The sequence below is a fragment of the Oryctolagus cuniculus genome, chromosome 12 (assembly GCF_964237555.1).
Source record: "Oryctolagus cuniculus chromosome 12, mOryCun1.1, whole genome shotgun sequence".
In the NCBI taxonomy this organism is placed as follows: Eukaryota; Metazoa; Chordata; class Mammalia; order Lagomorpha; family Leporidae; genus Oryctolagus; species Oryctolagus cuniculus.
Window position 1 is genome coordinate 64,462,149 of NC_091443.1, and position 27,680 is coordinate 64,489,828.

Below are 27,680 nucleotides of genomic sequence, written 5' to 3' on the forward strand. Positions count from 1 at the left end.
TTCAATCAGATTTTATTTTTAGAGACTTCTTTGAGAGACAGTGGGCAAGAAAGAGAGGGGTCTTCCATCTGCTTGTTCACTCCCCAAATGGCTGCCACACCCGGAGCTGGGCTGACCTGAAGCCAGGAGCTTCTTTTGGATCTCCCATGCAGGTGCAGGGGCCCAAGCACTTGCGCTATCCTCCACTGCTTTCCCAGGCCATAAGCAGAGAGCTGGATCAGAAGAGGAGTAGCCAGGACATGAACCAGCACCCATATGGGATGCTGGCACCACAAGTGGAAGTTTAACCTACTATGCCACAGCACTGGCCCCTCAACAGGACTTTAAAAACAAATAACAAGTAGGGACGGCAGAGGACCAGAAGAAATATATTCAAGTGCTCACAATGTTGCTTTGGCTGGTGGGATTGTGGGATTTTTTTTATTGTTCTAGTTATGATAAGAGCATGTCCATATATAATTTCTAAACATAGGTTTGTAGCCTTCTGGGATATTTCCATAAAGGATACACATCGGATTTCTAGCTCCTTGGAGCAGCCACACGGCAGTTGAAGCAGGGCTGTCCCTAATTGTTGGTGCCCTGTGTGCCATCTCTGCCACCTCGCCAGAGCCTCCACGTGAAAATGCTCTGGTCACTTAGACATTTCTTGCTGAGAAGGTTGCCGACATTCCTTATTAAACTTGTATCTTTGGATTTAGTTAATGAAGACTCACAGGTACCTTCACAAAGAAAGTCTGTCTACACAGATGGGTTTTCCAAGCCTGGAAAAAACAAAAGAACTGCAGTCACTACTCCAAGTAAGTTTGTTTTGTTTATTTATTTATTTATTTATTTTGTTTTTTAAGATTTATTTACTTTAAAGATTTATTTGAGAGGCAGAGAGAGAGGTCTTCCATCTGCTGGTTCACTCCCCAGATGAGTGTAATGGCCAGAGCTAGGCCACTCAGGAGCCAAGAGCTTCTTCTCGATCTCCCACATGGGTACAGGAGCCCAAGGGCTTGGGCTGTCTTCTGCTTTCCCAGGCCATAGCAGAGAGCTGGATAAAAAGTAGAGCAGCCATATGGGATGCTGGCATTGCAGGTAGCAGCTTTACCCCCTATGCCACAGTGCTGGCTCTTTCAAGTAACTTTTGTACACAAAGAAAAAGTCCTGGTTTGCCCACTTTGGACTGATGTTGGGGAGGCCAGTGGATTGGGACAGCTACAGGCATAGGGGCTGGAACCTGGGCTTACATCCTGATGCTGATTTTTTTAGCTTTGAGATCTTGAGCAGTTTAATCTTCTGTAGGCCCACTTGTTCAGTATAAAGTGGAAATGCTTATACTACCTGTTTTATCAGGATGGTATACACATTGAGAATATTGTTTCCAGTACTGATTATCTAGCATGTAAATGGCATGTAGCAGGCATTCAATACATAGCTGATGAATAGCTGTCCATGAAGTAGTTGCACGATGCCCAGCTCATCATGAATTCCTGCTAAATCTAAGGGACTCCATGTTTGGACGTGTCATTCTTCTCTACCTATATTTCCAGTAGACTGCTTAGCAGTAGGATGGTGATTGACTCTTAGATGTTAGAATGTTGCTCATCACATATTAAAGATTCAATAAATGTTGATGTACTTAAAAATATCATTGAGTCAGCAAACTACTATCTGCATTGGCCAGTCTGTTTCTTGAACTAAGAAGGGCTTTTACATTTTTTTATAAAAGGACTTATTTATTGGCCGGCACCACTGCTCACTAGCCTAATCCTCCGCCTGTGGCGCCGGCACCCCGGGTTCTAGTCCCGGTTGCTCCTCTTCCAGTCCAGTTCTCTGCTGTGGCCTGGGAGTGCAGTGGAGGATGGCCCAAGTGCTTGGGCCCTGCACCCGCATGGGAGACCAGGAGGAGGTGCCTGGCTCCTGGCTTCAGAACGGCGCAGCGTGCCAGCCATAGCAGCCATTTGAGGGGGTGAACCAACGGCAAAAGGAAGACCTTTCTCTCTCTCTCTCTCTCTCTCTCTCTCTCTAACTCTGCCTGTCAAAAAATAAATAAATAAAAGACTTATTTATTTACTAGAAAGTCATTTGCATCTGATAAAGGATTAATATCCAGGATCTACAAAGAACTCATGAAATTCAGAAACCAAACAATCCATTTCAGAAATGGGCAGAGGACATGAATAGGCATTTTTCAAAGGATGAAACAGACACGTGAAAAATGCTCAGGGGACCAGTGCTGTGGTGTAGTAGGTAAAGCTGCCACCTGTAGTGCTGGCATCCCATGTGGGCACCGGTTCAAGACCCGGCTGCTCCACTTCCAGTCCAGCTCTCTGCTATAGCCTGGGAAAGCAGTGGAAGATGGCCCAAGTCCTTGGACCCCTGTACCCACATGGGAGACCCGGAAGAAACTCCTTGCTCCTGGCTTTGGATTGGGGCAGCTGCAGCCGTTGTGGCCAATTGGGGAGTGAACCAGCAGATGGAAGACCTCTCTCTCTCTCTCTGCCTCTCCTTTGTGTAACTCTGACTTTCAAATAAATAAATCTTTATCAAAAAAAAAATTGTACTGAAATGACCAAAGTCTGCATTCCCCCCTTAAAAAAAATGCTCAGGATCACAAGCCATCAGGGAGATGCAAATAAAAACCGCAATGTTTTACCTCACCCCAGTTAGTATGGCTGTTGTACAGAAATAAAAAAATAATAGGCCAGCACTACGGCTCACTAGGCTAATCCTCTGCCTGTGGCACTGGCACCCCAGGTTCTAGTCCTGGTTGGGGCACTGGATTCTGTCCCAGTTGCTCCTCTTACAGTCCAGCTCTCTGCTGTGGCCCAGGAGTGCAGTGGAGGATGGCCCAAGTGCTTGGGCCCTGCACCCGCATGGGAGACCAGGAGGAAACACCTGGCTCCTGGCTTCATATCGGCACAGCGCTGGCTGTGGCGGCCATTTGGGGAGTGAACCAACAGAAAAGGAAGACCTTTCTCTCTCTCTAACTCTGCCTGTCAAAAATAATAATAATAATAATAATAATAATAATAAATGTTGGCAAAGATGTGGGGGAAAAAGGTAGCCTAACACACTGTTGGTGAGGATGCAAACTAGTACAACGTTTATGGAAGGCAGTATGGAGATGCTTCAGAAATCTGAAAATAGATCATCTACCCCATGACCCAGCCATATTTCAGAAATTTGCCCAAAATAAATGTAATAAGCATATGAAAGAGTTATTGGTACCCCATGTTTAGTGCAGCTCAATTCACAATAACTAAGATGTGAAATCAAGCAGATGTCCATCAACCGATGATTGGATAAAGAAAAGTGTGTGTGTGTGTGTGTAGGTGTATATGTATGGACAATAGAATACTACTCAGATTTAAAAAAGAATGAAATCCTGTCTTTTGCAACAAAATAGATTCAACTCGGAACCATTATGCTTAGTGAAATAATCCAGTCCCCAAAAGACAAATGTTGGCCAGCGCCGCGGCTCACTAGGCTAATCCTCTGCCTTGCGGCGCCGGCACACCGGGTTCTAGTCCTGGTCGGGGCGCCGGATTCTTTCCCGGTTGCCCCTCTTCCAGGCCAGCTCTCTGCTGTGGCTAGGGAGGGCAGTGGAGGATGGCCCAAGTGCTTGGGCCCTGCACCCCATGGGAGACCAGGAGAGGCACCTGGCTCCTGCCATCGGATCAGCGCGGTGCGCCGGCAGCGGCGGCCATTGGAGGGTGAACCAACGGCAAAGGAAGACCTTTCTCTCTCTCTCTCTCTCTCTCTCTCACTGTCCACTCTGCCTGTCAAAAAAGAAAAAAAAAAAGACAAATGTTTTCTCTGATATGTAGTACTTAATATAGAATGCCCCCCCCCCCCCAAAAAATGGAATGAAACATCTGTGATTTGATTGCTTTTAGCCCTTGTTTACACTCATGGACTGTGGTCTTTATACTTGTTCTTTATTATGGTTAGTGGTACTTTAAGCCTGTGATTATAGAATGGACTCAAATTATGTATTTGGAGGAAGGAAAGAGAGATTGGGGGCATTATGGTCCTCTTAGAATTGTACCTATGAGGGGCTGGCGCTGTGCTGAAGTAGGTAGATTAAGCCTCCGCCTGCAGCGCCAATTAGTGTCCTTGCTGCTCTTATTCTGATCCAGCTCTCTGCTAATGGCCTGGGAAAGCAGTGAAAGATGGACCAAGTGCTTGGGCCCCTGCACCCATATGGGAGACCCAGGTGAAGCTCCTGGCTTTGGCCTGACCCAGCTCCGGCCATTGTGGCCATTTGGGGAGTGAACCAGTGGATTAGAAGACTTATCTCTCTCCCTCATTCTGTAACTCTGCCTCTCAAATAAATAAATAACTCTTTAAAAAAAAAAGGTACCTATAAAATACGTGAAATCTATTCTCTTTATATTAAAAATGTAAGGGGGAATAAACGAGCTACAGATAGAGTGGGAGAGACAGAGACAAAGCAGTCCCATCCACTGGCTGACTCCCCTGATGGCTGCAATGGCCAGGGCTGGGCCAGGCTGAGGCCAGGAGCTATTTCCAGGTCTCTCACATGGGTACAGGGGCCCAACCACTTGATCAATCTTCTGCTTTTTTTTTTTTTTCTTTTAAGTTTTACTTATTGAAAGAGTTACAGAGATAGAGGTCTTCCATCCACTGGTTCACTCCCCAGATGGCCACAATGGCAGAGCTGAGCTGATCCAAAGTCATGAGCCAGGAGCTTCTTCTCGGTCTCCCACGTAGGTGCAGGGGCCCAAGCACTTGGGCTATCTTCTGCTGCTTTCCTAGGCACATTATCGTGGAGCTGGATTGGAAGTCCAGCAATCAGGACTCAAATTGGCGCCCATATGGGATGCCAGCACTGCAAGCTGGGGCTTTAACCCACAATGCTGGCCCCCATCTTCTGCTTCTTTCCCAGGTCATTAGCAGGGAGCTGGATCCAAAACAGAGCAAAGACACAAGCTGGTGCCCACATCGATGCCTGCATCTCAGGCGGTGACTTGATCTGGTTCTCCTCAATGCGGGCCCCAAGGATTCTCACAGTTCTAAGGAGTAAAAGCTGATAGAGGACAGAAACCACCCATATGAGGCTGCAAAGCCTTAAATACTATCTGGCTCGTTACGGAAAGAGTTGGTTAATCCTTGTTACAGAACTTTCTCAGCACTACAAAATACCAAATTTATGATGATTAAAGGCGATTTGACTAATTGATAGACGGAGAAGATAAATCTGAAATTCTTCTCCTCAGGACCAAAGTAAGACATTAGTTAACAAAATAGACACCAGGGTGATGTCCCTGATTGGTTAAAAACTACAAGTTTTGGGGCTGGCGCTGTGGTGTAGTGGGTAAAGCCACCACCTGCAGTGCCGGCATCCCATATGGACGCTGGTTCAAGTCCTGGCTGCTCCAATTCTGATCCAGCTCTCTGCAATGGCCTGGGAAGGCAGTAGACGATGGCCCAAGTCCTTGGGCCCCTGTATCCATGTTGGAGACCCAGAGGAAGCTCCTGGCTTCGAATCAGCACAGCTCTGGCCATTGTGGCCAATTGGGGAGTGAACCAGTGAAGGAAGACCTCTCTGTGTGTTATTCTTTCAAATAAATAAATCTTAAAAAAAAAAGACATGTTTTGAAATTCAAGTTGTAGCAAGGATGATATTAAAAGTATTTTAGGGATGCAGAGAAGAGAGTGTTAACAGAAAAGTGAATAAGTGGATTTTATTTTCCTATTTTTTGTAATATTTCAGATTTTAAGAAGCTGCATGAGGCTCATTTTAAGGAAATGGAATCCATTGATCAATATGTTGAGAGAAAAAGGAAACATTTTAAAGAACACAACCCATTTAGTGAGCTCAAGGTATGTAACAGCAATTGTTCTAATGGGACTAAACTTTATGATGTTAACTGACACTATATAACACCATGGTTAAGGCCTCTCACTTTCTGTCAGGGAACAATGGGATGGATGCTTGGGTTTAAAGTATCTTTATGTTAAAATTGCTTAAGTTTTGCCCATTTCTATTTACTGAAATTAATGGTAGGTACTACCTTAATGGTACCAGTTGTGTCTTATCTTTGAAGAGGGTTTTTGTTTTTAGTTAAAATTATTCATTTTTCCTTTGAAGGTTGTTTTTTGCATGCTTAGGCTCTGCCCATTCCAAGATCCAAAAATATGCTCTTAGATTTGTTTCTACTGCTATCTGTGCTATCTTTGCTCTTCCCTTTGTTGAATCCGTTACCCCCATTTTGATTTTTGTGCAAGTCAGTTCCCACTGTCCTATTTCTGTTGCCAGTTTTTGAAGTAACATTGCTTCTGCTTGCAACAGATCTTGGACTACTGATAGTACAACATTTCATTGCTCTTTGTCCCTTGACAAGCTCTAAAACAAGAAGCTACATAGAACCCTTCACGGTGATTTCAAAGTGAGCATTTCCTTCCCTCCCTCTCATCTTTCTTTTCTTTAGGGGACAGGGCAGTATAATTTATAAATTCCACCTGCTAAGTTAGATATTCCTCCCTGGCTGCACTGAATAAACTGCATGCCATGTTCGTGGAGGGACCGTATCCAGGAGAGTGTTTCTCCTCCCTTCTAGCTACGAGGGACTGTCTTACTACCTGCTCCGCTCAGGAAGCGCAGGGGCTTTCAGCACATTCAGCACAACCAGGGGTCCTGTTGACAGCACAATCCCGACATCAAGACAGTGGCAGAGAAGTGTGCAGCAGGCCGGGCAGGGAGGGGAGATGAGGTGGAGAAGCAAGGGTGCCAGCTGGGGTTCCAGGGCTGGGCGGGAGTGTGGCTGTGGGAGAGGCCCGTCTTGTAAAGCGCCTCATTCTCTCTTCAGAAGCAGTCGGTCGGTAAGGGAGGGGCGGCAACTCCAGTTCCTCTGCGAGGAAGACCCCCTGTGGCCTGCACCCCCGCCGGCCAGCAGCCCGCAGGTCGGAGCACCTTATGTCTGAAGGGCTCAGCCAAGCGCTCCACTCTCTCAGCAACTAAAATGAACGTCAGGTAAAGAAGCCTCTCGCCACATCATTGAGGGCAAGATTTCAAATGAGTTTCAATATTTAAGTTCTAAAATTATTTTAAGTTTCTGTTTTTGTTTTTGAAGGTTTATTTACCTGTTTGAAAGACAAAGTGAAAGAGAGATAGCGAAATATCTTCCATCTGTTGGTTTATTCTTCAGATGGCTACAACAGCCAGGTCTGGGCCAGGCCGAGGTTGAGCTAGGAACACTGTCCAGGTCTCCAACATGGGTGGAAGAGGCCCAAGCACATGGTTCCACCTTCTGCTTTCCCAGGCGCGATAAAAGGGAGCTGGATGAGAGTGGAGTAGCTAGGATGAGAGCCAGCATTCCAATGTGGGATGCTGGTATTGCAAGTAGTGGATCAACCCACCATGCCACAATGCTGACCTCACTGAGGGTGTTGATTCAGGACTACCATCAAATATATATCAAAATACAAATGCCTTTCCATTAACCCCACCACCACCAACCCCATGTGTATTTATATAAGCTAGTGCTGGACTTTCTTTGCATCTAAGACACCATTGATTGAAAACTCATTAAGTTTATGAAGCCACTCAGTGTTAACTATTGACATGTTGTTACCAGTTATAAAACATCCCAGACTCATAGATTTTAAGATATAGGAAAAAACCACATCAATGAAATACATTTAATTTGCCATGAGTAAACAATGGGCTTATTTACAAGTATGCGCCCCTGTGCTGAGAAGATGCAAGGTATTATGATCATGAGGTGTGACAGTTCTCTGTGACTCGCCATCACCAGGGGGAGAGGCAGAGCTTCTTGGGCTGCCTTCTGAACTCTAACTTGGGGCCTGCAAAGATTTCCTTTTAGCACTGTCTTATAATGTGATTGGGAGGGCAGACAACACAAACCTGCCTGCTACAAATAACAGAAGTTCATAGCTAAAGTTGTTAGCTTGAGTGTGAGCCTTTGGAGAACAGGTCTGTTCTGCAAGATTCTATCAGATGGCCAGGGTTCACTGTGCTTGGCTGCTGCGTGGTCATGGCCAGGTTTTGTTTGTAAGCTTGACACACGTCAGTGTTGGCACAGGTACACACGTCTTACACCCTGCTGTCCCATTTAGGTTTTCAGCAGCTACTAAAGATAATGAGCATAAGCGTTCATTGACCAAGACTCCTGCCAGAAAGTCTCCCCACGTGACCGTCTTTGGGAGTACCCCAAAGGGCCAGGCAGTGCTCGGGACGCCCAAGTTAAAGACCACGAAGGGGAATTTTGCTGGTAAGAAAAACCTCCTGCATCCTGTAGCCACACGACTTCCCCAAAGTGTGCAATGTGAGCTTCTGTAGAGCCTGTCCAAAGTTATAACATTAAAGGCAGGGCTTTTTCAACTAGTATTCATTTTATACTGATGAAAGAAATGCCAGAGGCCCTAGCAAAAAGCTGAGCTGCCCAAGGACTCCGTCCCACGGGGCGCCCTTCCCGTGGAGTGTGCAGCCTTGCAGGCGAGGGGCATGTGCTCTTCACAGCCGCTGTGTGCCCCTGCAGGCCTCTGGTGTCAGCAGGACTCCAGAGCACAGAGTTCCTGGGGTAAATGCCACAGTAATGATAAATAGATTTTGCAAGCCAGAAGCCATACAGGTCCTCTTCCATGTCCTTCCGTGATGGCCACCTGCAGTGACCCAGCAATGCTGACACTGCAGTAGTGCCAGTGTGAAGGGGCAGACGGTGTGACCACTGGGTCTGAGCTCATGTTGGATACGTCACCATTATCCAAAGAATGTGTTGGTTGTCCCAAGAGCTCTCATTACCTGGAAAGGATGGTCAGGTTCCCAGGGACAGGAGGAATCTCCTAGGAGCTTTGGACACGGATGCTTGTTGCTGGTGTAGAGACTCCATTTGAGGAATTCTTCGTGCCTTAACCTGTCGCTCCCCGTCTTCGTGGAGGAACGACACAGGACCCTGCGCTGTTCTTTTGTCTGCTTGGCCCTCCCCGGGTTTGCTGCTGGTTCTTCCCGGGTTGGCTACCGTCCCTTCCACCTCCGTGGAAGGGCGGTTCCCCCTGGCCACTTTCCCCACTTCCGCAGGGGAGCGGCACACCGCCGGCCGGCTCTCTCGGGGGCTGCACAGGTGTTCCTTCAGATAGATGTTCCCCTTAGATGTTCCTGGTGCATGTTGTCTCTCTCCTCCTTTATAGTCCTCTTCCACCAATCCCAACTCTGCTACCCACACGTCGAGTACGCTGCTCTCCTCCAATCAGGAGCAGGTCCTACAATTTATTGGTTGAACTGGAGGCAGCTGTGTAGAAGCTGCTTCTCCCTTCTCAGCGCCATATTGTGGGAGAGCAGATGCATAGAATAAGTCTTAATTCCAGTAACTTAGTCTAGTCCGGGTTGCTCCCCACCTAGGGATTGAACAGTGACACAGCTCAACTCCAAGAGAGCCCAGATGGCCTCTTATTCTTGCCTTGTCCCTGTAGCACCCCATGGAACATTCCAAATCAGGAAAACAAGGGCTTGCAGAAGTGCAAGGTCACTGAACACACGATTGTGTAACTTGGTGGTTTTTTGACAGAGCGCTGGGGGGCACTCAGCAGCAGCTGCCTACTTTATGATGAGAAAGGACTCACATGAGGCCGGAAGTAGGCATATGCCATGTCCTGGCTGTCTCAGGGGAGCAATTCCCGGGTGTCCTCAGTTGGGGTGGGATAGTTTTTGTACATTTTTTCCAATTATCTAAACGTAATTTTTACAAAAACAAAACCAAACTGATTTTTTCCCTGTGATGTGCTTCATTCCCTGAGCAGCTGAGTCGTCACTGGCTCACGGTGCTGTGGCTGTTTCAGCGTACGTGTCCCTCTCACTGCCCCGGGTGTGTGGGTGTTTGCAGCTGTCGTTACTGTCGACAGTGTGACCAGGAACACTGTGCGTGGCTGCTGTATGTGTGCGAGGGCTTCTTGACCCCAGATTGAGGGGGCTGCCACTGTTCATTGTGCCGGCTCAGCTGGACCCAGTCCTGCTCCCACCGGTGGCATATGACAGCCTCACCGTTCCACTCCCTGCCAGCACTTGCCACTGTGCTTTCCTGCTGAACCAAGAGGTCCTAGCTCCTGGTTCACACAAGCAAGTGCTAACATTCGGCAGTGACCTGGATGCAGCCGGCTGACTTGTGCTGTGAGGGGAAGGATTGTAAGGTGTGCCAGATAGTTCTTGCCCAACTGCAGCAAAAGGCTCACTCAGTGACACCATTCTGACGTACAGTACAAACAGTCCCATTCTTAGAGGATAATCGCTTTCACGAACAGCAGCCAGAGCCACGAGTCTTTCATCTGTTTGTGATCAGGCCTCAAGGAAACACTTATTTCTTCACACAGGACCCTAGGAAATGGCCTACCATTTAGAATACTTGGGCGCTGCATTTTTTCCTAATTTTCCTTTGGTGACTTTGTTTCTTTTCAGTTATTAGCCCCTTCAAGTTGACGACTATAGCAACACAGACTCCAGTCTCCAATAAGAAACCTGTTTTTGATCTCAAAGCAAGTTTGTCTCGACCCCTCAACTATGAGCCACATAAAGGTATGTGGAAGTGTTTAGATGAACAAGGCTGGTTAAAACAAAATAAAACAAAAAAACCTTAGAATTAAAAATTCTGCAGGGTACGAGAAAAGTCTAGAGACTCAGGGGAGGCCTAACTTGCTTAGGAGCCTTTCTCTGCCTCTGCTCCCACATGGACCTATGATTTGAAAGCATATCTATTAAACATGCACTCACTGACTGACTCACTTCTACTTCAGAGGCATAACTTCTAACCAACATCAAGGTACTTCAAAGTCTGCAGAGAATAGAATTAAAAGCTACGTTTATTTTAGTAAAAACTTAAATCCACACATACAAGGATTTTTAAAAAGTTCAAGAGTGTGAATTATGAAAACATTATGCATGGATTGTGTTTGGCACTGGGTTGGGCATTGGTGTTGGGATTAACCACCACTTGGAACACCTGCATACCACACCTGGTGCCAGGTTTTGAGTTCTGGCTCCTCCACTTCCAATCCAGCTTCTGCTGACATGCAACCCAGGAGGTAACAGATGATGTTTCATGTACTTGGGTCCCTGCCGCCCACTTGCAAGACCCAGATGCAGTTCCAGGCTCCTGGCTTCAGGCCTAGCCCAGTCCTGGCTGATGTAGGCGTTTGAGAAGTGAACCAGCAGATAGATGACCTCTTTCACTTTGGTAGCTTTACCTTTATAATAAATAAAAATTAAAGTAAAAAAAGGGGCCAGCACTGTGGCGCAGAAGGCATCCCATATGGGCACTGGTTCTAGTCCCAGCTGCTCCACTTCCAATCCAGCTCTCTGCTATGGCCTGGGAAAGCAGTAAAAGATGGCCCAAGTCCTTGGGCCCCTGCACCCGTGTGGGAGTCTGGAGGAAGCTCCTAGCTCCTGGCTCCTGGCTTCAGATCGGCTCAGCTCCGGCCATTGCGACCATCTGGGGAATGAATCAGAGAATGGAAGACCTTTCTCTCTGTCTCTCCTTTTGTCTGTAACTCTACCTTTCAATAAATAAATAAAATCTTTAAAAAAAATAAAGAAAATAAAAACACTTCGTGGGGATGGGCATTTGGCACAGTGATTAGCCAATGTTTGGGATGCCTGCATCACACAGGAGTGCCTGATTCAAGTATGGCTTCTCCACTTCTGATTCACCTTCTTGCTAATGCATATCTTTGGAAGTGGCGGATGATGGTACAGTAATAGGTTCCTTGCTGTCCATGTAAAAGACCTGGGTTGAGTTCCAGCCTTCTTGCTTTGACCTGGTTTGTTGTAGGTATTTGGGAAGTAAACCAATAGATGCAAGATATCTTTCTTTGAAATAAAAGTAAAAGTATTTTTAGTTACTTTTACTAAAATAAATTTAGTTTTGTTCAAAGATTTATTTATTTATTTATTTGAAAGTCAGAATTACAGAAGACAGATCTTCCATCTGCTGGTTCACTCCCTAGAGGGCCACAACAGCTGGCTGGGTTGGGCCAGGATCTTCTTCTGTGTCTCCCACATGGGTACAGGGGCCCAAGCATTTGGGCCATCTTCTACTACTTTCCCAGGAGCAATAGCAGAGAGCTGGATTAAAGTGGGACAGCTAGGACTCGATCCGGTGCCGATATGGGATGTAGGCACTACAGATGGTAGCTTAACCTGCTGTGCCACAGCACAAGCCCCTAAACTTAGCTTTTAATTCAGTCTACTAAATTTCATCCACAATCAAGAAACTTGTAAGTCCGCCTGTGCAGTGTGCAGCCTCTTTTTTTTTTTTTAAAGATTTATTTATTTGAAAGAGTTACACAGAGAAGGAGAGGCAGAGAGAGAGAGGTCTTCCATCCGTTGGTTCACTGCCCAGTTGGCCGCAATGGCTGGGGCTGTACTGATCCAAAGGCAGGAAACAGGAGCCTCTTCTGGGTCTCTCATGCTGGTGCTGGGGCCCAAGGACTTGGGCCATCTTCTAATTTCCCAGGCCATAACAGAGCTGGATTGGAAGTGGAGCAGCTGGGACATGAACTGGCGCCCATATGGGATGGTGGCACTGCAGGCAGCAGCTTTACCCATAGTCCACAGCGCTGGCCCTGGAGTATGTTCTCTACAGCTCCTGTAGGAGCCCAGAGTGGGACCTCTGGCCTAACCCTGGCACACATATTGGCCAGGTGTCACTCTTCAGCACACATTAATGTGTCCTGAAATTCATTTAAAATAACAATACCTAATGTAATCTACCTTCCAGTACTTCTGGAATTACTATAAAACACCAAGACTTCATAAAAGAATCACACTTAGGTAGCATTGTTTATCTTATTTACAAATCTTAGAGGCAAGAGGCAGCTAAACTGGTTTTAAAAAGAAGGAACACCACAGATATGGAACACTGAGATATACCATCTGTGGCCACTCCAGCCCCCTCATGCAGGGCCAAACCTCGCCTTTGTCCAACTCTTCGCTCTGATTCTGCCTCCACCTCTCTGCTCCCCTTGCAGAGACCTTTAATGTGACTGCTTGTCACCTCTCCCTCCAGTCCTCTGCCCAAGTCACCCTGACAGCTGCCGGAACTCCAGAGCAGCCTCTCTGCTTCACGCCTGGAGTGTGGCACTGACTTCCCCCGACTACGCTCCAGCCACACCGCTCCGAGCCCCTCAGACGTGGAGTGCATTCCTACCTCCAGGTGTCTGAACTTGCTCTCCCCACGCCTCGTGCAGACCTCACAGCGCTCGTGCTCCCCTTGCATGGCGTGTCCCCCACTGTCTCTACCTCAGGTCTTCCTTCCTTCCTCCTACCACAAGCACTCTTCACGCCTTGCTCTGACAAACCTTCACAGCACTTAGCACCCTCTCACTGTCTCTCCCAGAGAGCAGGGAGCCATGACTGCTGGGTTCATCACTGTGTCACCTGCACCTAGAACAGTCCCTGGCACGTGCACACCAAGCATACAGTACGGGAATGACCCTGACTACTGGTCACTTCCAGTTACTAGAGAACCTGGATTCGAGCTTCATCTGTGCTTCTACTTTTTTATATCCTCAACAGTTCATTTAGTTTTTTGTTTATGCAAGAGAAAATAAATATTACTACTTGTTTCAGGAGTTTTTGAAAGAATTGAACGGAACAGTGGGTGTAAAAGTCCTTTCTGAAAAACAGGAATGGGGCAGGCAGTTAGCAGTTGAGATGCCTGCACTGTACATCGGAGTGTCTGCATTTGATGCCCACCTCTGGCTTCTGACTCCATCTTCCTGCTAATGCAGAACCAAGTTGGGCAGCAGTGAAGGCTCAAGTAATTGGGTTCCTACTATCTACCAGGGAACCTGAATTGCATTCCTGGCAATCCCCCAGATTCAGCCCTAGCTGTGGCCTATTGTGGACCTAAGTGGTTAGGATTTTTTAATTTCTTAAAAGCCAATGTCTATCTATTTGGATATCTATAAAATCATCAGGCACAGGGGCCGGTGCCATGGCACAGTGGGTTAATCCTCTGCCTGTGGCGCCAGCATCACATGGGGTGCCGGTTCTAGTCCCTGCTGCTTCTCTTCTGATCCAGCTCTCTGCTGTGGCCTGGGAAACCAGTGGAGGATGGCCCGGGTGCTGGGCCCCTACATCCGCGTAGGGGACCAGGAAGAAGCTCCTGGCTTCAGAATGGCCCAGCTCTGGCCACTGCGGCCATTTGGGGAGTGAACCAGTGAATGGAAGACCTTTCTGTCTCTTCCTCTCACTGTAACTCTACCTCTCAAATAAATAAATCTTTAGAAAAAAAAATTATCAGGCACAGATATAACTGTAAAAGCAATCTAAGCATCTATTATGTAGTAGCATATGAGGCTGAACCACAGGAATTTTTAAAATTTTATTTGAAAAGCAAGAGTTACAGGCCGGCGCTGCGGCTCACTAGGCTAATCCTCCGCCTAGCGGCGCCGGCACACCGGGTTCTAGTCCCGGTCGGGGCGCCGGATTCTGTCCCGGTTGCCCCTCTTCCAGGCCAGCCCTCTGCTGTGGCCCGGGAGTGCAGTGGAGGATGGCCCAGGTGCTTGGGCCCTGCACCCCATGGGAGACCAGGAGAAGCACCTGGCTCCTGGCTCCTGCCATCGGATCAGCGCGGTGCGCCGGCCGCAGCGCGCCGGCCGCGGCGGCCATTGGAGGGTGAACCAACGGCAAAGGAAGACCTTTCTGTCTGTCTCTCTCTCTCACTGTCCACTCTGCCTGTCAAAAAAAAAAAAAAAAAAAAGAAAAGAAAAGCAGAGTTACAGAGAGAAGGAGAAACAGATCTTCCATCCACTGGTTCGCCCCTCGAATGGCTACAATGGCCAGGACTGGGCCAGGCTGGAGCTAGGAGCTTCTTCAAGTCTCCCACAGTGCAGGGGCCCAGGAACATGGGCCATCTTTTCTTGGGTGTATTAGCAGGAAACTAGATCATAAGTAGAAGAGCCAGGACTCAAACCAGTACCCAATGGGATGCTACTGTTGCAGGCAATGTCTTAACTCACTGTGCCACAATGCTACCCCAGGAATGTTTTAAGATTTATTTATTTGAAAGGCAGTGACAGAGACACACATAGGCAGATCTTCCAGCTGTTGGTTCATTCCTGAAATGGCCACAATGACCAGGACTGGGCCAGGCTAAAACCAGGAGACAAGAAGTCCATCTGTGTCTTCCCACATGGATGGCAGGGGCCCAAGTACCTGGACCATCATCCACTTCCTTTCTTGGCACATTAGCAAGAAGCTGGATCAGAGGCACAGCAGCTGGGACTGATATGGGATGCAGGCAGGGCAAGCAGCAGCTTAACCTGCTGTGCTACATCAGCCCCAAAGTTTTTTTTTTTTTTTAAACATCTGGAAATTTAGTCCAAGTTCTTTTCATTTTATAATTTATAACTGTCATTTTTGGGAGTATAGAGTAATAGTATGGTCTTTTACATACAGATTAATCTTGAGAACATTTGTAATTTATTATTTTGGAATATGCAAGGATATTTCAAAAAGTTCCTAGAAAATTGGCATTAAAAAATAACATGCATTGTCCAGGAACTTTTTGAAGCCCCCTAGTAAAATGTGCTATTAACTACATTCACCACACCACGCAACAGGTCTAAGAGAAATGCTTCACTCCTCCTGAGAGTGTTGTACCCTTTGATCCTCTCCCCTTAACCCCTCTTCCCTTCTGCAACTGCCATTCTACTCTACTCCTATGAATTCTTTTAGATGCCACACATGGGAAGATGTACTACTGTGTGTCTTTCTGTCCCTGGCTTATTTCACCTAACAGTGTTCTCAAACTGCAACCATTTTGCAAATGACAGGATTTCCTTCCTTTGTAAGGGTGAATAGTATTACATTGTGTAATATAAATCCAAGTATATCCCATTCTATCTGCTTATCTATTGATGGACACTTAGACTGATTCTGTATCTTGACTTTTGTGGATACTGACATGGTGAACACAGACCTGCAGACATCTCTTCCACAAACTGATGTCAGATCTTCTGGGTTTTTGGATGACTAGATCCAGTTCCAGTCCTGATGCCAACAAAATATTCCCACTCATCCACTCACTTGATAAAATACTCCCGCATTTTCACAAGTAAAGATAACAGAATGCACAGATGAAATATTACCTTAAGCGCAATACCTATGTGATCAGGTTTTTTTCTGTGATTTTCCAAGGATTAAATATGTCCTCTGTGGAATGTGAAATGAAATGGCAAACTATATTTGGCAGTTGTCCATAAAAACAAAGTGTAAATGTTGACAGGTAGCCACAGTTGAAGAGAATAAAGCTGGGAATATAAATAAAAATCAAGGTTTTGTTTCTGTCCTAAATTTAGGAAAGCTGAAACCATGGGGGCAATCTAAAGAAAATAATTCTCTGAATGAACATGGAAACAGAGTTAGCTTCCACAAGAAAAGTTACAAACAACCACGACTCCAGACTAGGTGAGTTCACAAGTATCCACTCGTATAATTCTTTTCATTTTTAAAGACCATATAAACCAGCACCTCTCAGTGATGGTGATTCACAGTGGCAGTGCAGCTGAAGGTTACAAGTGGAATGTTCTAATCCATCTGTGTAACCTAAGACTGGGCATTTTTTTTAAGTAGTTGATTTTGACTCACAGTTCTTGGAGTTTGAGATCAGATGTCTCCTGGAGAGAGCCTCAGGCTGTATCATACCATGGCAGATGCCATCACATGTCGGGAACACTTAGAGTGGGGTCTGAACCTTACTTTAGGGCATGCCATAGTCAAGGTCATTAATCCTGTCCTGCAACTCCTCACCCATTCCCGAAAGACAGTGGTGCCCTCATTCCCTGACTTCCCCCCACTGGCTCTTCAAGCTTCCACCCCCTTCTCAGTACAGTTACAGGGGCTCATGCTTCTAGCATTTGTATCTTTGGGGAACAAGCTATAGCACAGTTACCCACAGAATTTGGAAACTACCGCCGCCTGCCTGTAGTGCAGTGGATTCTCACGTGGTAGGTGTGGAGTGAGGCCCAGGCAGCTGCATTGTTTCCAGGGTGCTACTGTTAAGTCACAAGATCCCGACTGAGCCCTGCTCTACATGAGAAATCCTGACACCAGTGTTCAAGTGCCCCGGGGCCCTGGTGTGCCCGTGGTTGTGAAGTCCTCAGCCTAAGGAAACGTGCTTGATGGCACATCAGGGCCCTCCTCAGGGGAGAAACATGTTGGTCTTTCAAGGCTTCCTTCAGCCTCCAAATCAAATAAAGCCTGAGCTCATTCTGGGCTGCAGCTGGGCCTAGTCGAGTTCACACTCCCTGCCAGGAACCCTCAACAGGGTTTACTGTTGTTTATATCTTGCTGCCGCCAAAGCCTTTACCTGCACTTGAGTGTAAGATAGTTAACATGATCTGGGGCCTTTTCTTTCTTGCTGCCCAATTCCCCAGAGGGGAGATAACAAACACAGGGGCCTAAGTCAGTAGACACTGCCTCTAGTTCTAGCGGTTTCTTGGGACTACTTGATTTTGCACTTACCTTTGACTTCACTTCTAGGAGTGGGGATTTCAAATTTTAAATAAATGTGTAAAGTACAGGGGTTGAATCCAATCACCAAAGTGCCCCTGGTTCTTTTCATGCATGATTTAAATGCAGAATTAATGTCAAAGAGGAAAACATCCCTTGCTAAGCCCTTTGAGACACAATGGCCAAGAGTTAGAACTGCAAGGTAGAGCCAGTGCCCTGGACGAGTCTGGTTTTACACAAACATGCCAAATATCATTTTAAGTTTGGACATTAGGCTGTAATGTCTGAAGTGTCTGTCGAGCTCTGCTGCAGCCTCACGTGTGACCTGTCCCCCTTAGGGAAGAGCAACGGAAGAAACATGAGCAAGAACGAAAAGAGAAGAAAGCGAAGGTTTTGGGAGCTCGAAGGGGCCTCAGTGTGGTTAAAGATTAATCATTTTTGAACATCCTATAAATGTTCCTTCATTCTGAATTTGTTTCCTTTTGTAAATAATTTTGTACTGTTTTCCAAGCTTTGGTCAAAACCTCTTTTTCTACTACATCTAAATCTCTGTACTGTCCAGGAGTTCTTCATGTGCTGTACCCTGAAAAGATATCACCACCTTAAAGCTCAGATACTTTGCAATGGTTTTGCATAAACCATTCTTCTACTACAGATTCCTAGACTAGATTTTTAATGTCAAGTTCCCTCTGCTGGTTCTCCTTAACACAGCTACAGTCTGCTTTGGGCTTTCACCCATAGGCAGCTAGTTGGAGCACACACTCCAGGAGAGTCTGAACAAAACCAAGAGGCGGCTATGCTGGGAGGGAAAGGCCACCTCTTCATCCTGTAGTCTAAAGAACCTGGTGCTATGAAACCGGGCTGATGGTTCGGTTATAGCATCAATATTTTATCTACATAAGAAGTGTATTTAGCTTATATGCATCTTTGTTCAAACCACTACATATAATTGCCATCTGTCACAGGTTTATTCCAGCCTTGCTTATTTAATCAAGAGTTGATGATTAGTACATTAAGGTTTACTATGCTGTCAGCTTACTTATTTTAGACAAAGAGTTGTTTACCTTATATCTTTGTTCCTTCCTCTAAGTAGAGATTCTGTGTTTTGTACCATTCAAAGATTTTCATAAATAAATTTCTTCTCTCTCTGGTTTTCATTCTTTGTAAACATGTCTCTTATAAGAATTAGCTGTGCCCTTTCCTGACCCTTGCGTAAGAATGACTCCTTTCTGTTTTTCCTTCTCTAACTCTGCATCTCAAATAAATAATAATAAATGGCTGTATTTTTCTTTTGTATTTGCATAGCGCCTCTCAAGTTTGGTTATACTTTATATATATGTTCAGAGCATGGCACATACCTAAATATTTGAAAAATTCCTGTTTTCCTACCAAGAGGCAGAAATCTGATCAAATATACTTCTATGAATGTAAAATACTACAACTACTTTTAAAGAAACTAGTCAATGTTTTCCACAAGTTTTATCTACATTTATCCTGTGTAGTCGTACCGTACCATTCCTCAGCAGGTACCCAAGAGACATGAAAGCATACATTCCTGTGCAGACTTTACCCTGAATATTTTTGGTACATTTAATGGTGAAAAACTGGTAATAACCCAAATGTCCATCACCAGGTGAATGGATGGATATATTCTGGTATACCCATATAATATTACTTGGAATAAAGGAATAAACTATTCATAGAAATTGGATTTTTCTTGTATTGTGTGATCCTATTTCTATTAAATTCTAGAAAATACGAACTATAGTGATAGAAAACAGATCAGAGATTGCCTCAAGGTAGGTGGGATTATAATCATGACCTTGACTCTGATGATGGTTTCACAGGCATATGCATGTGAACTCTAGCCTAACTAAACATATTACACATGTACAATTAGTATACTCGGATACCCCTCTGTAAAGCTTTGAAATTATATAGAAAGTCCTAAAGCATTCACTTAAAAAGCTACTATAGAATAAGTTCATGAAGGATACAGATTGTAAGATGAATACCAACAATTAAATTTCTATTTCCTAGCACTGAACATGAAATTTCTCAAGTTTCATTCACAACAATATCACAGAGTAAACATACGTGGGAATAAAATTAACAAAACTGCAAGGCTCTTACCCTGAAAATTAGGAAACACTGCTTAAAGAAATTCAAGAGTTATCCATGGATCATAAGATACAACTGTTAGATTAAAAACACTTCCCAAAATGATCTGTAGATTTAATAGAATCCTTATAAAATTCACACCTGGTTTTTTTGTGCAGTTAACTAGAAAATTCATAAGGAAATATAAATGGCGAAAACAGTCTTGAGAAGTGTACATCTTCTACTTTTGTTCTTTCTCAATTTCAAACTGGCCACAAAGCTATAGTAACAAGACTGCAGTATCACATAAGGATAAACATATAGATCAACAGAATAAAGGGTAGAGGGAGTGGGTGTTTAACCTAGTGCTTAAGATGTCCAAGTCCCACACTGCAGTACCTGGATTTGATTTCCAAACTCCAGCTCCTGTCCCCAAGTTCCTGCAGTTGCAGACACTGAGAAGCAGTGCCAATGGCGCAACTGGGTTCCTGCCATCCACAAACGAGACCTAGACTGATTTCCTGGCTTCAGCTGGGCCCAGCCCCAGTGATTGTTGGCATTTGGGGATTGTTTAAAGCAAGTCCAAAGGTTGGCACTGTGGCATAATGGGTAAAACCCCAGCCTGCAACACCAGCATCCCACATGGCCACCGGTTCATGTCCTGGCTACTCCACTTCTGACCCAGGTACTGGCTAATGGCCCTAGAAGACAGTGGAAGATGGCACAAGTGTTTGGTTCCCTGCCACCCATGTGGGAGGCCCGGCTGAAGCTCCTGGCTTCCGCCTGGCCAGCCCTGGCTGGTACAGCCATCTGGGGAGTGAACTAGACAGAAGATCCCTCCATAATCTAATTTTCAAAAATTTTTTTAAAAAAAGGGGGGCTAGAAATCCATCTATGGCCAACTGCTTTTAATAAAGGTAACAAGATTATTCAATGGGGAAAGAACACTAATTTCAACAAAAGTACTGGGAAAACGATATACACCAAAAAAATTTTTTTACCTGTATCTCACACTGCACACAAAAATTAACTCAAAATTATCAGGCTTAATTTTAAGATCTTAAATTATAAACTTGGGGGCTGGCTTTGTGGTGCTGCAGGTTAAACTGCTATCTGCAACACAGCATCCCATACTGGAGCACTAGTTCACATCCCAGTTGGCTCCACTTAGGAAAAAGTTCCTCATTAACACTCCTGGGAAAGCAGTGGATGAAGCTGCAGACGCCTAGCCTCAGCTTGGCCTTGCCCCAGCCATTGTGGCCATCTGAGAAGTGAATCAACAGATGGAAGATCTCTTTATAGCTCTCCATCATTCTGTGTTTCAAATAAATCTTTTAAACAAATTTTTAAAAATGTTTAGAAGAAATCATAATAAATCTTGTGCTAGGCAATGATTTTTTGGATATGATAGCAAAAGGACAACTGCCAAAAAAGTAGATAAATCATACTTTACCGAAATATTAAATGTGGAACTGGCATCATGGTACAAGTCACAATTCAAGTCCCAACTCCTCCACTTCCAATCCAGCTCCGTGCTAATGTGCCTAAGAAAGCAGTGGAATACTTGGTTCCTGCCATCCATTTGGGAGACTAAGATGGAGTTCTTGGTTCCTGGTTTCAGCCTGGCCCAGCCCTGGATGTTGCTACCAGCAGATGGAACATCACACTCAGTCCTTCTCTGTCTCTCCTTGTCACTCAAAAATTTTTAATGCACTTACAAGGTACCCCAAGAAAGTGAAAACAAGCTACAAACTGGAGACAGTATCTGATAAACTGTATCTGAAAAGAGACTTATACCAGAACATATGTGTAAGTTCTAACAATCTCATGAGAAGTCTTTTTAAAAAATTGAATTGCCGGGGCTGGCGCTGTGACTAGGTGGGTTATTCCTCCGCCTGCGGTGCTGGCATCCCATATGGACACCAGTTCAAGTCTCGCTTGCTCCTCTTCTAATCCATTTCTCTGCTATAGCCTGGGAAGGCAGCAGAAGATGGCCCAGATGCTTGGGCCCCTGCACTGGTGTGGGAGACCTGGAAGAAGTTCCTGGCTCCTGATCAACACAGCGTTGGCCATTGCAGCCATCTAGGGAGTGAACTAGCAGATGGAAGACCTCTCTCTCTCTCTCTCACTCTTTCAAACAAATTAAAAAAGAAAAAAAAATGCATTGCCTTATGTTATTTATTTCAAAGGCAGAGTTAGAGAGGGAGGGGGAGGGAGAAACAGATCTTCCATCTGCTGGTTCACTCCTCAAATGGCTGCAATGGACAGGGCTGTGCCAGACTGAAGCCAGGAGTTTCTTCTGGTCTCTGACATTGGTTCAGGGGCCCAAGGACTTGGGCCACCTTCCACTGCTTTCCCAGGTGCATTAGCAGGGAGATAGACGAAGTAGAGCAGCTGGGACCTGAACCAGCACTAATACAGGATACCGGCATTGCAGGCAGCAGCTTAACCCGTTACACTCCAACACTGGCCCTGAGACAATTCAATTTTAAAATGAGCAAAAGACTTGAGTAGATAATTCAATGAAAATGATGTGTGAATGGCCAATACATATATGAAAAGCTTGACATTATTATAAATGTTATATATATATATATATATATATATATATATATATATTAGTATCACAATGAACTATCACTTCATACCCAATAGAATTGCTATAGTCCAAAGATAAGTGTTGGTGAGGATTTGAAGAAACTGGAATCATATGCTTCAGGACACCAATGGTTTAAAGGGTCTCACTGCTTCAAATGGAAAACTGATTACCCCTTGACCCAGCAGTTCCTCTCCTAGGATTTACGATGATACTTTTAAAAGTTTATGGAAAATGGAATTAAAAGCTAAGTCTATTTCAGTGCAAACTTTTTTAAATCGATGCAGAGAAGGATCTTCACTAGTATATTATACAAAATTGTGGAGGCGTGAAACTCGAACTCCTGGGGCCAGCGCTGTGGCACAGTGGGTTAATGCCCTGGCCTGAAGCACCAGCATCCCATATGGGTGACAGTTTGAGACCCAGCTGCTCCACTTCCGATCCAGCTCTCTGCTATGACCTGGGAAAGCAGTGGAAGATGGCCCAAGTGCTTGGGCCCCTGCACCTGCGTGGGAGACCCAGAAGTTCCTGGCTCCTGGCTTCAGATCAGCTCAGCTACAGCTGTTGTGGCCACTTGGGGAGTGAACCAGAGAATGGAAGATCGATCTCTCTCTCTGTTGCTACCTCTCTCTGTAACTCTATCTTTCAAATAAATAAAAAATAATAAATCTTTAAAAAAAAAAAAAAAAAGAAAAGAAACTGGAACTCCTGACTCCAGATTCCTGATAATATAGACCCTGGCAGACAGCAGGGAATGGCTCAGGTGGATGGGTCCCTGCCACCATGTGGGAGACCTGGACTGAGCTACTGGCTTCAGTATGGCCCAGCTCCAGCTGCTCCAGGCATTTACAAAATGAAGCACAGATGGGAGATCTGTCTCTCAGCCTTTCAAATAAATAACTTCTAAGTAAAAATAAAGCCTTTAATTCCATTTATCAACAAAATTTTACAAGTTCTCTTAAACAGCTAAAAGAAATGAAAACATTTCCACAAAGAACTTGTCTGTAACTATTTACACTGGCATTATTCATAAGAGCTAAAAAATGGGGAAAATTCCAGATGTCCATCAATGGATACAAGGATAAACAATGGGGGGCCCGGCTCTGTGGCTCACTTGGCTAATCCGCCGCCTGCGGCACCGGCACCCGGGTTCTAGTCCCGGTTGGGGCGCTGGATACTAGTCCCGGTTGCTCCTCTTCTAGTCCAGCTCTCTGCTGTGGCCCGGGAGTACAGTGGAGGATGGCCCAAGTGCTTGGGCCCTGCATCCGCATGGGAAACCAGGAGGAAGCACCTGGCTCCCGGCTTTGGATCAGCGCAGCGCTGGCTGTTGTGGCCATTTGGGGGGTGAACCAACGAAAGGAAGACCTTTCTTTCTCTCTCACTGTCTGTAACTCTACCTGTCAAATAAATAAATAAATAAATCTTTAAAAAAAAAAAAAAAAAACAGGATAAACAATGGAATATTACTCTGCAATATAAAGGAAAGAAGTGGGAGTACACATGTGGTCTAGCAGCTGAGATGCCCACATCTCAACACTACAGTACCTGGGTTCAATCTAGCTTAGTTACGGCTCCTGACCAGTTTCTTGTCAATGCAGCTCTTGGGAGGCACCAGTGAAGGTTCAAGCAAGAGACCAGGATTGCATTCCTGGCTCCCAGCTTGAGACTTGGCCATTATGAACATTTGCAGGCATATGGAGAGTGAACAAGCAAATGGAACTGCTTTTTTTCTAGCCTCTCAAATATTTACCAAAACAAAAAACAAACAAACAAAAAAACACAAAGAATGAAGAAGCACTGATAAATGGTATAGCATGGATAAACCTCAAGGACATTTTGCTAAGTAAAAAGAAGTCATTATATATATATAAAAAGAAGTGGTATAAAGGCTGTGTTCCATTTATCTGCTCCCTCTTTGCAGCAGAATTTAGTCTTGTCTTGGGAATACATACCAGTCACTGGTTGGATGCCATTCAAAATACTTTATTTTGTCTGTATCACTGTGGATGATACTGCTCTCAGCTGAATAAATAAAACTGCCACACGATATTCTCTATTTAAAAAGTCTTGGGCTAAGCTCTGGAGAATTTTCATAAGCAAATTCTTCTGTGTGGGCTGGATCAGTGAACACTCCAATAAAATCTATTTCCAGGAAGAATGGACCATCCACTTTATCAGCCAGGGTGAATCCTATAGAAGAGATCTAAATTTAAAGGAAAATTAATTAAAATGTCATACACTGACGTACTGATGTTTTTGCTGGAATTTTAAAACCCCTTGAGGTGATTCCTATAAATGTCTTTCCAATGTGAGGCCTCAGCAAGGAAACAGTAGTTCTCATATTCTCTAACAAGTTCTAAGAAGTACAAGCCTGCTTTTCTTTCCACATGCTACTTCCACTCCTCTCCCTTTTGGGTAGTGTCATTTAAGAGTAGTAAGGACAACATGGAGCTCTGAGGAGGTTCCTTAATACCTTCCAGAACTCATTTTAAAGCTAAAATAAAATACATGTTGAAAAGATGATCATTCTAAACTTCCTCCAGGGCGGTGGTTTACTCAAACAACAGGTCCAAGTCAGCACCTGTCTGGGTATCACACAGGAGGGCCTGAGTGGGGACTTCACCCTTCATCTGCAAACCTGGGCTTGTCCTCACGGAATTCTGTTTCACTAAAGAAGACACAGTTCTGAGTGAGAAATGCAGGAAAGCGTTACCTTGTCAAGAAGCAGCTGGTGCTGGACATCCCGGACTCTTCCTTGATTTGAGAAGAAAAATTTGGAGAATGGAATCTGAAAGAAGAAAACATTTACTTCATAGCGGAAATATAAGTCTATGAGGAATCTTTATGAAATTACAATGATAAACTTTAACAAGCGTCCAAAAATTCATTGAAAATGTGTATTATGAAAAAGCAGTGCATCTATTTCAAAATTTATTCAAAAGGCAGAGATTGAGAGACACATAGACAAAGGGATCACCCATAAACTAGTGCATTCTCCAAATGTCTGCAAAAGCCAGAGTTAGACCAGGCCCAACCCAGGAGCACAGAACTCAATTGATGTATTTCATGTAGGTTTCAGGGACCAAGTGTCTCACACCGGTGACAGTAGCAATTATTACCTACTGCACATTAGCAGAAAGCTGGAATGGAGAGCAGATCCAGGAGTTAAAAGCAGACATTTGCATATGGGATGTAGGCACACATTCCAAAGTGGTGTCTTAATGGCTCCTAACATATCTTTTAATTCTTTTTTCACAGACCTTTTTAAGTACCTTCATAAAGTTAGGACAAGTGGCTAGCCATCTGGATCAAAGACATAAATTTTAAATGAAATAAATATTAAAACACAGATAGAAAGATTTCTAAGCCAGCATTCCTAAAAGAAAAGTGACAGTATGAATTACAACTTTGAGGACAAAGAATATACTGGGTAGCAGGTTAAGCTGCCCTCTGTGATGCCAGCATCCCATATGGGTGCAGGTTCAAGTCCTGGCTGCTCCACTTTTTTTTTTTGGTCCAAAAAGCTATGAATTGTCACTTTTTTCAAAAGTTATTCCAGTGACTTTCCAGGTTAAAATTTGGCAACTCTTCCTTTTTTTTTTTTTTTTTTTTTTTCTGACAGGCAGAGTGGACAGTGAGAGAGAGAGACAGACAGACAGAAAGGTCTTCCTTTGCTATTGGTTCACCCTCCAATGGCCATCACAGCCAGAGCGCTGCGGCCAGCGCACTGCACTGATCAGATGGCAGGAGCCAGGTGCTTCTCCTGGTCTCCCATGGGGTGCAGGGCCCAAACACTTGAGCCATCCTCCACTGCACTCCCGGGCCACAGCAGAGAGCTGGCCTGGCAAAGGGGCAACCAGGACAGAATCTGGCGCCCCGACTGGGACTAGAACCCAGGGTGCCAGCAAAGTAGGTGGAGGATTAGCCTATTGAGCCGCGGTGCCGGCCCTGGCAACTCTTCCGTAAGAGGCTATCTAGTACGAGTATATTAAAATGTTGCTGTTACAAAAATCCCACCCATTCACAATTAAATATCATATACAGGAATACTCAAATTTTCAATCTTTCATGGCGCATTAACAAAATCATTAGGAAAATTGGACTACCATAACCAAAAATGTTACAGAACACACATGGTTCTGACAGAACAGAGTGGTTTTCTGTAGGAAACAATGCTACTAAACATGGGAGAAGTAACTGAGAATACTCAAGACAGATTAAATGCACAATGGGGACTCCAAATTGCCATTTAGTATGTGTTATATTGTAGGCTATAAAAACCACCCCCACCTATAGAATGTTAAGCTGACACCCAAGACAGTCAAAGCCTCCGATAATTCAATATGCCACTAGTTCCTGTTTGTACCAAAAATTACACAACCAGCAAATGATTTCATCTCTTAAAAAAAATCATTTACACTTGAAAATGGGATGAGGTGGGCTTCCCCCCTTTAAAAAATTTCTAGAGCTACTACAAAATTTGCATTTACAAACTAGTTGATAAAAATATTTTTTTAGATTGTACAAGAAGGGAGACAGGTACAACTGGTAACAAATGGTGTATGATATTAATCAGATTTGGCTTCTTTCTCTTCTGCTTCATCGGAGGCTAGACTCTCCTCATTTTTCATTTCTCTGTTTTCTGCAGGCCGATCTTCTTTAGCTTCTTGGTCAGCCACCTCGACCTGATTTCCCTTTGCTTGCACTTCTTTGTCTGATGACATCCTCTCCAGTGGCCTTCCTGGGCTTCGCTTCCACTTTCACGGGCACTGGCTTTGCCAACAACCACGTGGTTCTTCTCTTGGGCTCCTCCATCACTGCCCCTTCGGCAGAGCTGACCTTCCTCTTGGACATCTTGGTGGTGGGGAAGGGCACATGCCAGGTGCCTGCAAGCCTTTGCCAAGCTGAGCTGCCTAGCCACTGCCTCTCCTCCCGACACCTGATCTGCTGGGACCCGTGGCAGGAGCAGTAGGAGAACTGGATGGAACCGGACTGGGAGCCTGCCTGGCTATTCCATTTCTGATCCACGTACCTACTAATGTGCCTGAGAAGGTAGCAGAGATGGCCCAAGTACTTGGGACCCTGCCATCCAAGGGTGAGACCCAGATGAACTTCCTGGCTTTGGCCTACCCAATCCTGGCCAGTGTGGCCTTTTGGGAAGTGAACCAGCAGAAGGAATATCTCTCCTTCTCTCATTCTTTCTAACTCTTCCCTTCAAATAAATAAATCTTTGTAAAGAATATAATAGGGGCCAGAGCTGTGGTGTAGCAGGTTAAGCCACTGCCTTCGATGTAGGGAACCGGTTGAGTCCTGGCTGCTCCACTTCCAATCCAGCTCCCCGAGAACATGCCTGGGAAAAGCAACAGAAGACGGCCCAAGTGTCTGGGCCTTTGCACCTATGTAGGAGACTAAGATTAAGCTCCTGGCTTTAGCTTGGCCCAGCCCTGGCTGTTGCGGCCATTTGGGGAGCATACTGTTGGATGGAAAACATCTCTCCCTCCCTCC

General features: G+C 45.1%; 2 protein-coding genes and 1 pseudogene across 15 annotated transcripts in view; 1 reads left to right on the top strand and 2 right to left on the bottom strand.

Annotated features, from left to right (window-relative positions):
• Positions 1–18,464, top strand: part of NUSAP1 (nucleolar and spindle associated protein 1) — a 38,330-nt gene extending 19,866 nt beyond the window's left edge. The window contains exons 5-11 of one of the 4 annotated variants that reach the window (XM_008269175.4): positions 699–797; positions 5,726–5,835; positions 6,822–6,985; positions 8,092–8,246; positions 10,424–10,540; positions 16,327–16,435; positions 17,818–18,464. In XM_008269175.4, the coding sequence (XP_008267397.2) occupies positions 699–797; positions 5,726–5,835; positions 6,822–6,985; positions 8,092–8,246; positions 10,424–10,540; positions 16,327–16,435; positions 17,818–17,911 (848 nt within the window). In that variant the 3' untranslated portion in view covers positions 17,912–18,464. The remainder of the gene's footprint in view (positions 1–698; positions 798–5,725; positions 5,836–6,821; positions 6,986–8,091; positions 8,247–10,423; positions 10,541–16,326; positions 16,436–17,817) is intronic. The other 3 variants (XM_008269176.4, XM_008269177.4, XM_051822065.2) reach the window with 3 other exon arrangements.
• Positions 18,465–24,137: 5,673 nt separating this feature from the next.
• The window catches only part of NDUFAF1 (NADH:ubiquinone oxidoreductase complex assembly factor 1), a 37,225-nt gene continuing 33,682 nt past the window's right edge, over positions 24,138–27,680 (bottom strand). For all 11 annotated transcript variants that reach the window (XM_070054014.1, XM_070054013.1, XM_070054012.1 and 8 more), the window contains 2 exons: positions 24,889–24,963; positions 24,138–24,378 (listed from right to left, as the gene is read on the bottom strand). In XM_070054014.1, coding sequence (XP_069910115.1) covers positions 24,229–24,378; positions 24,889–24,963 — 225 coding nt within the window. In that variant the 3' untranslated portion in view covers positions 24,138–24,228. The remainder of the gene's footprint in view (positions 24,379–24,888; positions 24,964–27,680) is intronic.
• On the bottom strand, positions 26,610–27,510 carry LOC138844671 (uncharacterized; annotated as a pseudogene).